At 39.3% G+C, this 12864-nt stretch overlaps 1 protein-coding gene across 13 annotated transcripts in view; it reads left to right on the top strand.

The window, feature by feature from the left end:
- The window catches only part of tenm2a (teneurin transmembrane protein 2a), a 719932-nt gene that overhangs the window by 636942 nt on the left and 70126 nt on the right, over positions 1–12864 (top strand). For 10 of the 13 annotated variants that reach the window (XM_061901814.1, XM_061901813.1, XM_061901812.1 and 7 more), the window contains 2 exons: positions 1812–1997; positions 2887–2913. In XM_061901814.1, coding sequence (XP_061757798.1) covers positions 1812–1997; positions 2887–2913 — 213 coding nt within the window. The remainder of the gene's footprint in view (positions 1–1811; positions 1998–2886; positions 2914–12864) is intronic. The other 3 variants (XM_061901815.1, XM_061901810.1, XM_061901809.1) reach the window with 1 other exon arrangement.

The following is a 12864-nucleotide window of genomic DNA, read 5'->3' as shown; positions in this document are numbered from 1 at the left end:
TATAAGCCACAGGGTTCAAAGCCCAGGAATAAAGTGGCTTATAGTCCAGAATTTATGGTAATCTTACTCTTGATTTTCATCGTATTTTATAATTATTTCTAACCTACTTACAGTGCAACAGGGTAAACCATTTTAAAGTAAATAAAAGCATGTGTTTATCATAATTGTTATTTATTCAAAACATTAACCTTACGACAGTGATTACAAAAATAAATATTAACCAAATACTCTGCACAAGAAGGAATTTAAAAAATAACTGAAGAAAAATACTTGTACATACAATTGTGTTGTCCATCCATCCATTTTCTAAACTAAATTAATATGTCTCTTTGCTAAATTGTCAATAAAATAAAAGACAAACGGAAGACATATCTTTGCCATTTTAAGTCTTAATTTTTGCGCTTAAGAAACGTATTTATTACTTTAGCTCTATTCTTTCTTCTGTTTATTTGATATTGTCATTACTGCCACAAAGGTTGGTTAAAGTGTACCTGAGTTCCACTGCAGCCAATACGGACCACTGCTGAGAAACAGATATTTTTGAGGGACCCTCCAGGTGGCACACTAAGAAACACTGAACTAACTCATGTTCACTTCATCCTTTTGCTCTATGCAGCTCTGCACTATTATCTCATTAGCCTTGTACATATTAATAATTTACATACTTGTCTACTATTAATATTATTTTTTACATTGAACAAAGAGAGCACAGTCTACCAAGTCAAATGTTTTGTGTGTTAAACATACCTGGCAAATATATAGCTGATTCTGATAATGTTTTCTAGATCTTAGATATTATATAAGTGATGAAAAATATGACAATATGATAGGTTGAAATTTACTGTCAGTAATTCCTGTGTAACACACTTTATTGAACTGCTTATTTGCTTCCATAGTCAGTGTGCTGCTATTGCATTAATGCGTTTTGCAATACATTACACCCACCCAATCTAATATGATCAACTACCATGAATTTCCTATTGAATGAATTAAACAATAATACACAACCCAAAACCAGTGAAGTTGGCACGCTGTGTAAATCGTAAATAACAACATGATTGGGTATAAAAAGTCATTCACAAACAAGGATGGGGCGAGGGTCACCACTTTGTGAATAAATGAGTGAGCAAATTGTCGGAACTGTTTAAAAACAACGTTTTTCAACAATCTAATTGCAAGGAATTTAGGGATTTCACCATCTACGGTCCGTAATATCATCAAAAAGTTCAGAGAATCTGTAAAAATCACTGCATGTAAGCGATGATATTACGGACCTTCTATCCCTCAGGCGGTACTGCATCATAAAGCGACATCAGTGTGTAAAGGACATCACCATATGGGCTCAGGAACACTTCAGAAAACCACTGTCAGTAACTACAGTTCATTGTTACATCTGTAAGTGCAAGTTAAAACTCTACTATGCAAAGCAAAAGCTATTTATTAACAACACCCGGAAACGCCGACGACTTTTTTCCTATGTGTTGCTGCCATTAAATTCTAAGTTAATGATTATTTGCAAAAAGAAATTCAGAATCTCAGTTCGAACATTTGCAATGTATTCAAATGAATATAATTTGAAAAGGATATGCAAATCATTGTATTCTCTTTTTATTCTTGAATTACACAACCTGCCAACTTAACTGGTTTGGGGTTTTGTACAATATACATCTAGTATGCGTGTTGTTAGGTTTATACTGTAGTCTGCAGAGCTAAACTATAGTGTTTGTAACATTTAGATTGTTGGGTTGTTGCATCAAAATGTCAGAAACACTTTTGCTATCATAAAATGACCTGCGTCCCTATTCTTGCAGAGGTGTGTTCTGTGGACTGCGGGACACACGGAGTGTGTATGGGTGGAACTTGTCGCTGCGAGGAGGGCTGGACGGGCGCAGGCTGTGACCAGCGTGTGTGCAACCCGCTCTGCATCAAACATGGAACCTGCAAGGATGGCAAGTGTCAGTGTCACCAGGGCTGGAATGGAGAGCACTGCACTATTGGTGAGAGCACTTCACAGCTTCTGTGTGTGCGTGTGTGTGTGTGTCTGCATGTGTGTGGGTGTTTTAAGAGCGCGTGTGTATGTGTGGGGTGGGGGGTGTGGTTTAATGTGCTTTGGTATGCACTAAAACAGCAGCACCCAGTCAGATTAAATTGGCAGCCCCTTCCAACTTTGTTCAACAAATTTGGCTAAAATAAGTTGAGGAAGCTCAAGAGCGTTGCTGATGTCAAATGTGGGTGGTTGACAAAGCCGAAGCAAAATGTAGCTGTTTTCTAACCACCAACCCCAGGAGGCCTTTGAAACTCCAGGGATGTTTTATCAAAGGTGAAACTTTTCACCTCACTCACATCAAAAATCGACTTTTTTTTTTCTTTTTTCTTTTTCAGCGTGCGTGCTTGTGTGTGCGTGTGTGTCGATCAATCAATGTCTCAAACTGACATCACTGTCACTTTGGATGGATGAGTGCCAGATTCTTTGGGTTCACCCACAGTGCTTTTTAGTCACAATGTCTCATTTTCCTGTCACGGCAAGCACTGTGATTGCAATCTGATACGCACACACAAAAAACCAACACTTATATAAGCTCACACACAACTCACTCTGACACATACATAAGCACGGGGGAATAGCAGTTTATGATCTCCCCATTTCCCCCCACCCATCAGAAAGTAGGGCAGCTTTGACTGCGGCGTCAGCCCGAGATGAAAGAATTGTCAGGCCTCAGCCTGGCGTGACGCAAACTTCACCAGCAGCAGACACTCTCAGCTCATCTCAGCTTGCCTGTTGTTCATTTCAGCTCTGCATGATGTTTGCTTGCATTTATTTATTTATTTTTTTTTTTTTTTAATTCTCTCCATCTCTTACCTTTTGCACGTTTTCTCCCACTGCAGACCATGGGAGTATGGTTGACAAAGCAGGTACCGTATCTTGACTCTGGTGTTTTGCTCATTAGCCTGTGATGGTAGTTGCTAGCCGCTGCATTTGTGGGTTCTTGGCCCCCGGCTTGGCTCTGTAGACTCTGTGGTGCTATCTGTACGTAGACTAGGATGCGAAGCTCAATGATTACTCCCGGCATGTAGTGCATTCATTTTGCAGCAGTGCACTACATAAGGAGTCCGGTGTCATTGAGCCCAGATGTGGGGTGCAGGTGATTCCAGGGTGGTATCGGCTGTGTGGGAGGAACTGTGCTGTGAAAGTGTGACTCTGCATGCATGTGAGAGTGTTTTTCAAATAAAGGGGAATTGCACTTTTTTTGGTTGGAATTTTGCCCACCATCCACAATCCTAATGTGACACAAGAACACATCCTTCCCTTTTCTGTGTGTCCAAAATAATGGAAAAACTGCTTGTAAGACATGGTTAAAGGGGAACATTATCACAATTTCTGAAGGGTTAAAACCAATAAAAATCAGTTCCCAGTGGTTTATTTTATTTTGCGAAGTTTTTCGTTGTTCTTTGAACCTGTTCATTGCAATAATGACAATAAAACTCTATTCTATTCTCAAAATTTTACCCATCACGCAATATCCCGAAAAACGGCTTCAAAGTGCCTGATTTACACCATCGCTAAATCCACCCGTCTATTGTCCTGTGACGTCATTGCGTGAAGCCACCAGAAACAAACATGGCGGATAGCATAGAAAGGTAGAGCAATAATAGCTCGGATTCAAAGTCGGATTTCAGCGCCGTAAGCGATTCAACAGATTAGGCATGTATTGAAACGGATGGTTGGAGTGTGGAGGCAGGTACCGAAAACGAAATTAAAGAAGAAACAGAAGCTTTTGAGCCATATCACGACAGACAGCGGCACGGGAGGAAGCGCGGACGAATTTGGCGATCGCTTTCTAACCAACGATTGGTATGTGTTTGTTTGGCATTGAATGTGGGTGGAGGGAAAGGCTGGATGCAGATATAGCTACAAATGAGGCATAATGATGCAATATGTACATACAGCTAGCCAGAATAGCATGTTAGCATCGATTAGCTTGCAGTCATGCCGTGACCAAATATGTCTGATTAGCACACTCCACATAAGTCAATAACATCAACAAAACTCACCTTTGTGATTTCGTTGACTTTATTGTTGGAAATGCATCTGCTTTGAGTGTCGCCGGATATCAACACTTTCTGGCCATCTCTGTTGTAGCATAGCTGTCGTCGGTAAAGTGTGCAGAACAAACGAGGGACTTTCGCATCTTTTGACCACTGGTGCAACTTGAATCAGTCTCTGTTCGTTTTGTTACACCTTCCGACGACACACCGACGAGGCATGATGTCTCCGAGGTACGGAAAACAGTCGAAACAACGGAAAATAACACAGCTGATTTGACTTGGTGTGTGTAATGTGTTTGAGAAAATGGCGGATTGCTTCATGTTCTGACGTCATGGGTGAAAGGTCATTGCTCCGACAGCGAACAGTTGAAAGGCGTTTAAATCGCCAAATTCACCCTTTTAGATTTCGGAAATCGGTTAAAAAAACATATGGTCTTCTTTCTGCAACATCAAGGTATATATTGACGCTTACATAGGTCTGGTGATTATGTTCCCCTTTAACAATGCAGGTAATAGGAATATGATCTATTGCAGTGGTTCTCACTTTCCAAGGACCAGTGTAATGTTCAACATTAAAATATACTAGCGTAGTAGGCCTAAGTAGCCATTAAAAACAAGGCAAAGGTTTTATTTAACAAGTAAATGGTAAATGGGTTATATTTGTATAGCGCTTTTCTACTTTCAAACTACTCAAAGCGCTTTGACACTATTTCCACGTTCACCCATATATATATTTAAAAGTTTTGGACACTGTAACATTACACACATTTTGAATAGTAACATCCATCCATCCATTTTCTACTGCTTGTCCCTTATGGGGATGGCGGGGGTGCTTGAGCCTATCCTAGCTGCACATGGGCGGAAGGCGGAGTACACTCTGGACAAGTCTCCATCTCATCCAGGGCTAACACAGATAGACAGACAACATTCACACTCACATTCACACACTAGGGCCAATTTAGTGTTGCCAATCAACCTATCCCCAGGTGCATGTCTCTGGAAGTTGGAGAAGAACATGCTAACGCCACACAGAAAGACCCCGAAATCGGGAATCGAATCCAGGACCTTCTCGCTAACATTGTGTTTGAATCAAGGAAAATAAAACACTGTACTTTCAGCGATGTGCACACCATTTAAGTAAAAAGAAAATTGAGTGGAAAAAAGGAACATTTCTATCAGCTCAAAGCTGCCATGCAAACCCCCTATAATTTTTTGGAAAGCAAAACTGCATTTCACCAAATAAGCTAGCTCGATGTTTAGCTCACAAGCAAGCCTGTTTCGGTGTGCCTGATCGTCTCCCCATCCTGCAACTCAGTGTGGCCTTTAGGCAAGAGGAACAGTGAGTACCTGTTGCTGAGGTGAACAATCAACAGTTTTTGACACAAGCATTTTTCTTTTAAAACTTTTTGTGGAAATTTCACATGCCTGTACTTAAATTAAACTAGCTATTGTGCTAACACAGGCATATTGACATTGTTGCCCTATGTTGATGAATATGCATTGTCCTAATTCAAATAAATAAATAATGAATCAAATAGATTAATTGCACATATTTAAGTGATCCCCTTGCGTACCACTCGATGGAAGCCGTGTACCACTGGCGGTACACATACCACAGTTTGAGAATCCCTGATCTATATCACCTTTAAAGCCCTCTAAAAGCCATCCAACAATGGTTTATATGCATGCTGTAAGTATATAAATAATGTAGTAACATGCACATTCATATTAACATGTAATATTTTAGCATTACCAGAACTTCTTTCCTGTGTGCATTGATTTCTCTAAATGTTTCAAATAAGAACATAAAGCAGTGACTTACAGTGTTAGCTCCCAATGAGCTGTTCTAATACCATACCATAACACCAGAATAATACCCACCTCTCAGATAAAAAAATAATAATTTGGTTGTGGTGGTCGTATGCTGCTTATGATGCCTTATAGCAGGGGTCTCAAACACGCGGCCCTCGGGCCATTTACGGCCCGCGAGTTTTTATTTTGCGGCCCGCACTTTAAAATGAAAATTTAATGTTGGTGGGGCCCGCGAGCTTTATATGAATGGCGCTTTACATCGTCATACTTGTATTCCCACAATTTTTCCGGGAGACTCTCAATTTTCAGTGCCCCCCACCCAGGGGTATTAATTCTCTCAAAAATATTACCCTAACAACAATATTAAGGGGGCCTCGTGGAGGCACTGCCTTTAGCGTCCTCTACAACCTGTGCAAACAGTGTGCCAGCCCAGCAAAAACTTGTCCGGGCTACAATATACACCCCCGCAACCCCCCAACCTCGCCCCCTATTGAAGCCCGGAAGAGTTAGGGCTGCATTGGATTCTGGGTATTTGTTCTGTTGTGTTTATGTTGTGTTAAGTTGCGGATGTTCTCCCAAAATGTGTTTGTCAATCTTGTTTGGTGTGGGTTCACAATGTGGCGCATATTTGTAACAGTGATAAAGTTGTTTATACGGCCACCCTCAGTGTGACTTGTATGGCTGTTGATCAAGTAGGTCTTGCAGTCATCACCGTGGGTCTGCAGAAACCTCATTCAAAATGTGACAGGGCCGGCACACTGTTTGTATGGTGGAAAAGCGGATCAGATGGCAGGTTGTAGAGGATCCTAAAGGCAGTGCCATCACGGCACGCCCTTAATGTTGTTGTCCGGGTGAAAACAGGGAGAATGATTTCCCCGGGAGATTAACGGGAGGGGCACTGATAAGATCGCGAGAGTTGGCAAGAATTTTGCTAGGGCGAGAAAGCCATTTAAAGTAGGTGAATTCATTAAAAAGTGCATGTTGGATTTTTTTAAGAAATCTTTCCTTGCGGCCCAGCCTCACCCAGTTTTTGCATCCAGTGGCCCCCAGGTAAATTGAGTTTGAGACCCCTGCCTTTTAGTGTCAAGTTGGGAGAGTGTGGATTTTTGAACTTGACCAACTCCTTGGCTTGTTGCCACAAGAATATACTATACAGGAAGAATGCATGATTTATAATCTAGCATTGACTTTTGCAAACTCAAAGACAATACAACAGCACCAGAACCAGCACAAACTCCTTAGATCAACTTTTTTAGCAGTTAAAGCTATCTACTAGCTGGCTACTTGCCAGTGGTCGGAGGAGCAATGTGACCAAGGCAACTTGTCACAATGCCAGAATTACAATAGCAATGTTGTTATAGCTTGGTTAATATGCAGCACACAGCATGTAAATGGAGCATTGTTGGCTGTTTTGGATGTTTTTTTAGAGGGCTTTATAGGCGAAATAGACTCATCCTATTACTTGCATTGTTAAACGCCCCATACGTGCAGTTTTTCACTATTTAGAAGTCACAGAAAAGGGGAATATGTGAGTTCTTGTCTCACATAGAGATTGTGGATGATGGGGAAAAAAATTCCCCAAAAAGTGCAATACCCCTTTAACACACATCAAGTAACTGCAAAAAAGTAGCCCTGGTGTTCGAAGCGCACTTTATTAGAAGCCATGCGGCGTCACAAAAGAGTAGTTGGAATGTTGATGGAAAAATATACAGAGCTGTTGAATTTGTGTGTGCCTTTGTGTTTGGATATTTGTGGCAACGTTCAATGCCATGGTAGAGCAGATCATACGTGTTTTTTGCAAGCATATCTGGATCCAACGTACTAAAACAAATATATTTTTCACAAACTGCATTAAAAAACTCTTCGGTTATAGATATTATTAGGGTTGTCACGATACAACTTATTCACTTCTACAAGATTTGGAGCCTTGAGTATTGGCTGATACGATATCAGCATTAATCACAGTACATACTTTTATTTTTTTTGTTGTGTGGAATGGTAGAAAATGTTTGATGGAGTGAAATTACTCAAACAGATAATGGTAGGTATGACAACCACTAACCTATTTATTATTAACATTCTGGAATGGACTTATGCTGTTTTAAGTTTATGTGGAGTAGTGTTGTCCTGATACCAATATTTTGGTACCAGTACCAACATTATTTTGATACTTTTAGTACCACAAAAAATTGCATAATTGGCTTTATTTTTACAAAACATCTAAGGGTACATTAAACGTATGTTTCTTATTGCAAGTTTGTCCCTAAATAAAATAATGAACATACAAGACAACTTGTCTTTTATTAGTAAGTAAACAAACAATGGCTCTTAATTTAGCTGCTGACATATGCAGTAACATTTTGTCAAAATTATTAGGGACAAGTGGTAGAAAATAAATGATTAATCTACTTGTTCATTTCCTGTTAGTATCTGCTTACTTTCTCTTTTAACATGTTGTATCTACACTTCTGTTAAGATCTAATAATCACTTATTATTCTGTTGTTTTATACTTTACATTAGTTTTGGATGATACCACAAATTTGGGTATAAATCCGATACCAAGTCGTTACAGGTTCATACATTGGTCATATTCAAAGTCCTTAAGTCTCCAGCGACATATCTCCTACGTTTATAAACATTATATGAATGAAAAAAAACGAAAGAAGATGTTGTGATGCCAAAAAATATCGACGTAATCATAGTAGTATCGACTTGATACGCTCCTGTACTTGGTATCATTACAGTGGATGTTAGATGTAGATCCACCAATAGCGTTTGTTTACATTTTCACGCCAGTGAGCATATTTGATATTTGTTTACTTGGGCAAATATGAACGATATTGTTAGTATTTTTCAATTAAGGACATGCATTACATATTTCTAGCTTGTGTGCTATTGTGTGCTTAGCTGCTGTGTAGCTGATAGCCCCTAGTAGCCTATAACTTCCCATTTTTACCTTTTGTAAATGATTCCACTAAAATACAAGAAAAGACCAGCCTTGTGTTTTTATTGAATCAATCAATCAATCAATGTTTATTTATATAGCCCTAAATCACAAATGTCTCAAAGGACTGTACAAACCACTACGACTACGACATCCTCGAAAGAACCCACATTATTGCAAGACATTTAGATGTTAACTGGCTAGCTTTGAAAGACTAAACAAGCTGTAGGACCACATGTATCAAAGATTTTAGATGCAAGCCAATACCATAATCCGATACTTGATTTTTGCTGATATTGTACCGATATCAGCTATCAATATCGGATTAGGACACCCCTAGTTATCACAATAATAAACAGACTAGCTGCAAGGAAAACTTTATACACAGAACAGATTGAAGGATGGCAGCCTGTAGCAGCTGAACATGTGCCGAGTTTATTGCAGATTGTGTGGCCTTATGGGTCCCTGGAGTGTTGAGAGTGTCCTCCCATCTTCCGCGTTTAATGGAAATGCTCTTATGAAAAGCCATGAAAAGGAATGCAAAGTTAAAGGCCAAGGTTGAAGAGGGAGCTGGAATAAAGTGAAACAAATGGAGCAAAAAAGGGGAGACGGTTCAACAACAGAGTGTAAAGGAATACATGAAGTCCTATCAACAATAAGAATGATGAAAAAAGTATGAATCCGCTATGTTATCTGATCCATCTGATATTATACTTATGACCTTTTATGGGGAACCTTTGGAAAGGTGAGGCTGAACAATTTGAATGGTTGAAGGTTTTTCTTTAATGTCAACTTTAACTTTCTTTTATGCAGTTTGTTGTCACTCATTCCATCCGTCTCAAACCCTCCTATGCCCATCGTACACACGACCGTCCTTTGTCCATACACCCTGACACACACACACACACACACACACACACACACACACACACACACCCACACGCACACACGCACACACCAACACGCACAGTGTGACTTTCCCTTCCCATAACCCAAAGCAATTTCTTCTACTTTCTAAGGGGATTTCAGTGTCCAACTACATTAGCGGGGAGTTAATAGTTTCTGAAAATCCCACTTTATTCTAGTTAGTATGAGTAGGTATTGACTGGCATTAAAGATGGAAGAGCCATGCTGGCCTGCCTGGGCAGACCGATCAATTCCCGCAATGGATTGTCCTGTCTGCTTGTTTCATAAGTATCACTGTTTTAAATGGAAACTATATTTATTAGGCAATCACTGACAATTGCATTTGTTCTTTGAGCTCTGTGTCGAGGAACAATGTATTTCGGCCTGATTGTTAATACAGAATCATGAGTGGACCACTGATGCAGAAAGTGGTAATAATTAAAGCTTTGGAGAAAAAAAAAAAAAGCAACATTTAATTTGATTGCTCTTGCTGAGCTCAAATGTTTCATTAACCAACCTCCTCCTATACCGTAGCGTTATTTCTTGTTTAAACAAGAAGACACGTTGTCTTTTTTAAAGTTCTTTGTTGACTTTTTCCTCATCTGCTAGTGGTTTAGACATTTGATAGAATGCCAATCTGGGAGAAATGCTTGTTCATTTAGCTGCTGCCACCCGTTCGATTACACTATTTATATTCATAATGCATGGCTTTATTGATGCGGCGATTTGTTAGAGGACAAAACTCCATAGTGCAACTTGAGTGAAAATGTGTTCATTAATCTACAGAGCAGGACTCAATGAAAAGCATTTCATTTTCATAATCTCTCAGCGGGTTAGTCCGTCCTTCTCGCTCCGTGTCGGCGTACTACTGCGGCTCATATCAGGAGTGGGTCTTCCAGTGTGTGTATGTGAGAAAGTGCAATTGCATGCATGCACGTATTGTTTTATCAGCCAGACCCTGTCTTTGCCTTTTTCTCCCGTGGGTAGAAATACAAGCTCCCTTATTTCCTGAAGAAATGACAGTGATAAGTTTATTTGTGACACTTTTTGCTGCTGGAGAAAAGATTATAAAATGACACAATTTTGTGTGTTGAGCTGGAAAAGTGCGTATGGCGTCAGTACAGGGCTAAAATACTTGTGCGGAAAAACCACACTGCGCACTTGCATATTAATTTAGTGGTCACGCGGACTCTCTGTGCGCATGTGCGGCGTCTTTCTGATCGCAATATGTCTTTCTCGGCACACATGACGTTTCTCCCTTTTGGCACTCAGAAACAAGAATTTAATACTCAACCCAGCAACTCCCTTCCTTTCTGACTAGCCACTTTAAAGGTTAATTGCAGGGATGTCAAACTTGTTTTCTTTGAGCGCTACATCGCAGTTATGGCTGCCCTCTTCAAACAGTGAATATATATCAATATACAAACCCCAAAACCAGTGAAGTTGGCACATTGTGTAAATTTTAATTAAAAACAGAATGCAATGATTTGGAAAAGCATTTTCAATCTATATTCAATTGAATAGACTGCAAAGACAAGATACATAACGTTACAACTAGGAAAACTTTGTGTTTTTTTGCAAATATTAGCTCATTTGCAATTTGTTTCCTTGCAACATGTTTCAAAAAAGCTGGCACATGTGGCAAAAAGACTAAGAAAGTTGAGGAATGCACATCAAACACTGGGTAACTTGCACATATGTGAAGGCAACATTGAGGCTGAAAGGTTCATACAGGTTTTGGAGCAACATATATTGCCATCCAAGCGACGTTATCATGGACGCCCCTGCTTATTTCAGCAAGACAATGCCAAGCCACGTGTTACAACAGTGTGGCTTCATAGTAAAAGAGTGCGGGTACTAGACTGGCCTGCCTGCAGTCCAGACCTGTCTCCCATTGAAAATGTCTGGCGCATTATGATGCGTAAAATACCACAACGGAGAAACCAGTCTGTTGAACAACTTAAGTTGTACATCAAGCAAGAATGGGAAAGAATTCCACCTGAAAAGCTTCAAAAATAGGTCTCCTAAGTTCCAAACATTTACTGAGTGTTGTTAAAAGGAAAGGCAATATAACACAGTGGTAAAAATGCCCATGTGCCAACTTTTTTGCAATGTACAGCTGCCATCAAATTCCAAATGAGTTAACATTTGCAACAAATAACAACATTTCGACATTAAGTATCTTGTCTTTGCAGTCTTTTCAACTGAATGGAAGTTGAAAAGGATGTGCAAATCATTGTATTCTGTTTTTATTTACAATTTTCACAACGTGCCAACTTTACTGGTTTTGGGTTTTGTAAATGTGGGTTTTGTAATGATTAACCTCATTATAGTACATACTTGCCTATGCATTTGATTATTATATATTTTTGACCTACACTCTTAAAAAAAAGTGGAAGCTCAGTCGCCAGAATTTTACCATAAATGTAGTGTTTTTCCAACATTGATGGATTTTTTTTTTTTTTATAAAAAGGCGACTGAGCTGCCAGTGTTTTACCATAAAATCTACATGTGTAGTGTTTGCATTGCATTACTGGAAATACAAAAAAGATTCCACTGTTTTTTTTTCCAGTAAAATTCTGGCCACTGAGGTGCTAATTTTTTTTTACCGTAAAATCCATTGTTTTTTTACAGTGTACAATTTGATGGATAACTTGCTTTGAAATCATTGGTTGTGCAGATATTTAAGTATTTTTATTTCCTCAGTTGGTAAAGCTTACAACCATCAAAGTGTGAATGTGGAGTGAAGGAATAATGGTTCCTCTGTACTCTGCTTTGAGTGTCTAGAAAAGCACTGATAAATCTAACCCATTAATATAATTATTATTTATTTTTATTTCATCCAAAGATATTTGAAACATATGTTAATATAATATTTGTTGTATTGTCAGATAATACTAAAGTTGAAAATATACGCAATCGCGTGTAGTACATGTATTTTTTTCTGTCAAAATGGAAAGAATTAATACATTTGGGAAGAAAAGACATAAAACGATGTGGCGGTCCAAAGGCCAGGACATTGAGTTTGACACCTGTGATCTAATGTCTCCTAGTAAGAGCCAATCCAACGTCTCGCACACGGTGAAAGAAGAAGACACAGCACTTGGGCACAGAGAGGATGCGCGAGCGTAAAACGAGTAAAAAAAGAGCGGCC

This window comes from Nerophis ophidion, linkage group LG05 (assembly GCF_033978795.1).
Source record: "Nerophis ophidion isolate RoL-2023_Sa linkage group LG05, RoL_Noph_v1.0, whole genome shotgun sequence".
Taxonomy (NCBI): Eukaryota; Metazoa; Chordata; class Actinopteri; order Syngnathiformes; family Syngnathidae; genus Nerophis; species Nerophis ophidion.
The sequence above is the reverse complement of the archived record's forward strand: the minus strand, read 5'-3'. Positions and strand labels throughout refer to the sequence as shown.